The sequence below is a fragment of the Sinocyclocheilus grahami genome, unplaced genomic scaffold (assembly GCF_001515645.1).
Source record: "Sinocyclocheilus grahami isolate Dianchi unplaced genomic scaffold, SAMN03320097.WGS_v1.1 scaffold1988.1, whole genome shotgun sequence".
NCBI classification, from domain to species: Eukaryota; Metazoa; Chordata; class Actinopteri; order Cypriniformes; family Cyprinidae; genus Sinocyclocheilus; species Sinocyclocheilus grahami.
The window spans coordinates 72,623-75,257 of NW_015507167.1; the positions used below are offsets into that span (position 1 = coordinate 72,623).

The 2,635-nt window shown below is 42.0% G+C and overlaps 1 protein-coding gene across 1 annotated transcript in view; it reads left to right on the top strand.

The window, feature by feature from the left end:
• LOC107573634 (ral guanine nucleotide dissociation stimulator-like) overlaps positions 1-2,635 on the top strand; it is a 41,207-nt gene that overhangs the window by 28,509 nt on the left and 10,063 nt on the right. The window contains exons 9-10 of the mRNA XM_016260075.1: positions 1,484-1,516; positions 2,425-2,546. Coding sequence (XP_016115561.1) covers positions 1,484-1,516; positions 2,425-2,546 — 155 coding nt within the window. The remainder of the gene's footprint in view (positions 1-1,483; positions 1,517-2,424; positions 2,547-2,635) is intronic.

The window sequence follows — 2,635 nt, forward strand, 5'->3', positions numbered from 1 at the left end:
TCATTTACTCCCGACATCTGAGCCGCTGAAGACGCAGTGGATTAATTTGGTTTTTAAAGGGAATGTGCTCCCCAATCTACCTAAATGTGCTTATTTTCACGCGAATCATTCATGATCCAGCTTCACCTACAGAAGACATGAGTATAAGGTATTTTTATGAATCTTTGTAAATCGCCTTTCCTAATAATGTGCTAATTAGCAAGTTCTGCGGCTAAAGTTAAGAGTCTCTCAGAGAATAGCTGTCACCCCACAGAAGAGAGGGGTGGGGTCAGCAGAGCTCATTAGCATTTAAAGGGACATGCACCGAAACTGCTCGGTTGTTTTTGACAAGGTAAAGAGGGTGTTATTTTGCACTACCATTGAGAAATTTTAACTAAAGTATGTTATAGACTCATTAATGTCATGTAAATGTAAATGTAAGACCCTAAAGAATCATATCAACTTGTGGAAAATGGGCATCCAGTGACCCTTTTAATAAAGGTTTTTGCACGAAAAAAACAAATAAATATGTGGGAAAATTATTATTTTCAACCCTCATTCTGACCCTCTTTTCGCCTTAAAGGCGTGTCCTTTAAGGCTTGTCAGTAATCAGCCGCTGTTGTGATTGGCTAATGTCACTGCATAGGACACAGTATTAACGCCCCACACTATTGCATGCAAGTGTTTTGACAACATGATCACAATAAAACAGCTGCAGTCAGATCTAGTACCGCTTCCTCTTTTAACAAATGTTTCTTTGTGACTCTCCATGACACTGTGCCTCGTTTACAAAACAAAACACTCCGATCAATCCTCAGACACGATCCGGGACGACATTAAAAATAAACTATCCTCTTGTTCCTTACGCTGGGATCCTCCTGATATCTGTTCAAAGACGCGACCGAGCTGTTTAAACCAAGCGTGTCAAAGCGAACGTTCTTTCACTGCATCAGTCCTGACGGCAGACTCGAGCGCTGGACTGTATACTGTATCCAGTGCAGACAAGATAGCGGCTGTGATTGTCATTTCTGTTTGCTTTTGATGCAACAAGACACTCACATTTAGCGTAATCAAGTCCGCCGTTAAGCGACTGAACGCCAGTCGCTTAACGGCTGAGAAGAACTATTCGTCCATGTCTTGCTCTGGAGGCGTGTTTATGCAAATGTTTGTGCCCGGGTGAAGTCACCCTGCCCCTCAGATCCAAACAAAAATTATTAGGAAATTAGGTTTCTCATGTCATGACCTCTTTAAATTCGAGGTGCGTGCTGAGCACCGTGGTTTTGTGTATATCCGTGCGGTGCTCCTGTTCTTCTTCCAGCAGAGCTATCGGTAATTGAAGACAAAAATCAGAGTCGTTTATTCTCTGATTCTTTGACTGGTGTGTGACAGACCTCCGTCTAAAGAAACCATCAGTTCAGTTCAGCTAATGAGACACTAGCAGTTACTACTGAATGTGTTTCAGCTGCAGATATGGGTAATAACTGGTTCTTTCTCTGCATCTCAGGGAGGCCTGATCAACTTCGAGAAGAGAAGGAAGGTACGTCTGAACAGAAGGAACAGATCCTGATGATGATTCGGACGCGGTGATCTCGTGTTAAAGAGATAGTTCACCCAAAAATTAAAATTCGGTCATTAATTATTCACCCTCGTGTCGATCCAAACCTGTAAGACCTTCTTTCATCTTCGGAACACAAATTAATTAAATTACATTTGTGATGAATTCCGAGAGCTCTCTGATCCTCTCATAGACAGCAAGCATCCTAACACCATCAAGGCTCAGAAACATAGCAAGGACATCGTTAAAATAATCTATGTGACATCAGTGGTTCAACCGTAATTTTACGAAGCTACGCGAATACTTTTTGTGGGCAAAGAAAACAAAAATAACTTTTTATTACTATTCAATCATTTGTCTCCTCCGCGTCACTCTATAGCGCCATATTGGAGAGTATCACATACATAAACAACATATGCAACGTATGTACGCGGATACGCTGTTTACATTGTTTGCGCTTCGATCTGAACGTAAACAGCGTATCCGCGTACATACGTTGCATATGTTGTTTATGTTTGTGATACTCTCCAGAATGGCGCTACAGGGTGATGCGGGAGGAGACGAATTGTTGAAAAAAACTATTCTTTTTGTTTTCTTTGCACACAAAAAGTATTCTCGTAGCTTCATAAAATGACAATTGAACCCCTGATGTCACATGGATTATTTTAACGATGTCCTTGCTACGTTTCTGAGCCTTGATGGTGTTAGGATGCTTGCGGTCTATGAGAGGATCAGAGAGCTCTCGGAATTCATCACAAATACCTTAATTTGTGTTCCGAAGATGAACGAAGGTCTTACAGGTTTGGAACGACATGATGGTGAGTAATTAATGACAGAATTTTCATTTTTGGGTGAACTATCTCTTTAATGATCTCTGTCTCCCTCTGTAGGAGTTTGAGGTCATCGCTCAGATTAAGTTGTTACAGCTGGCGTGTAACAATTATAATTTCCGGCGTGTGGCGGGGTTCAGTGCGTGGCTCTCCGGCGTGGAGAAGCTCTCGGAGGCCGAGAGGTGAGACATCAGCATGGAATAAGATGTGCAGAATTAAACACACTCACACACTCACTCTCTCTCTCACACACACACTCACTCTCACACAC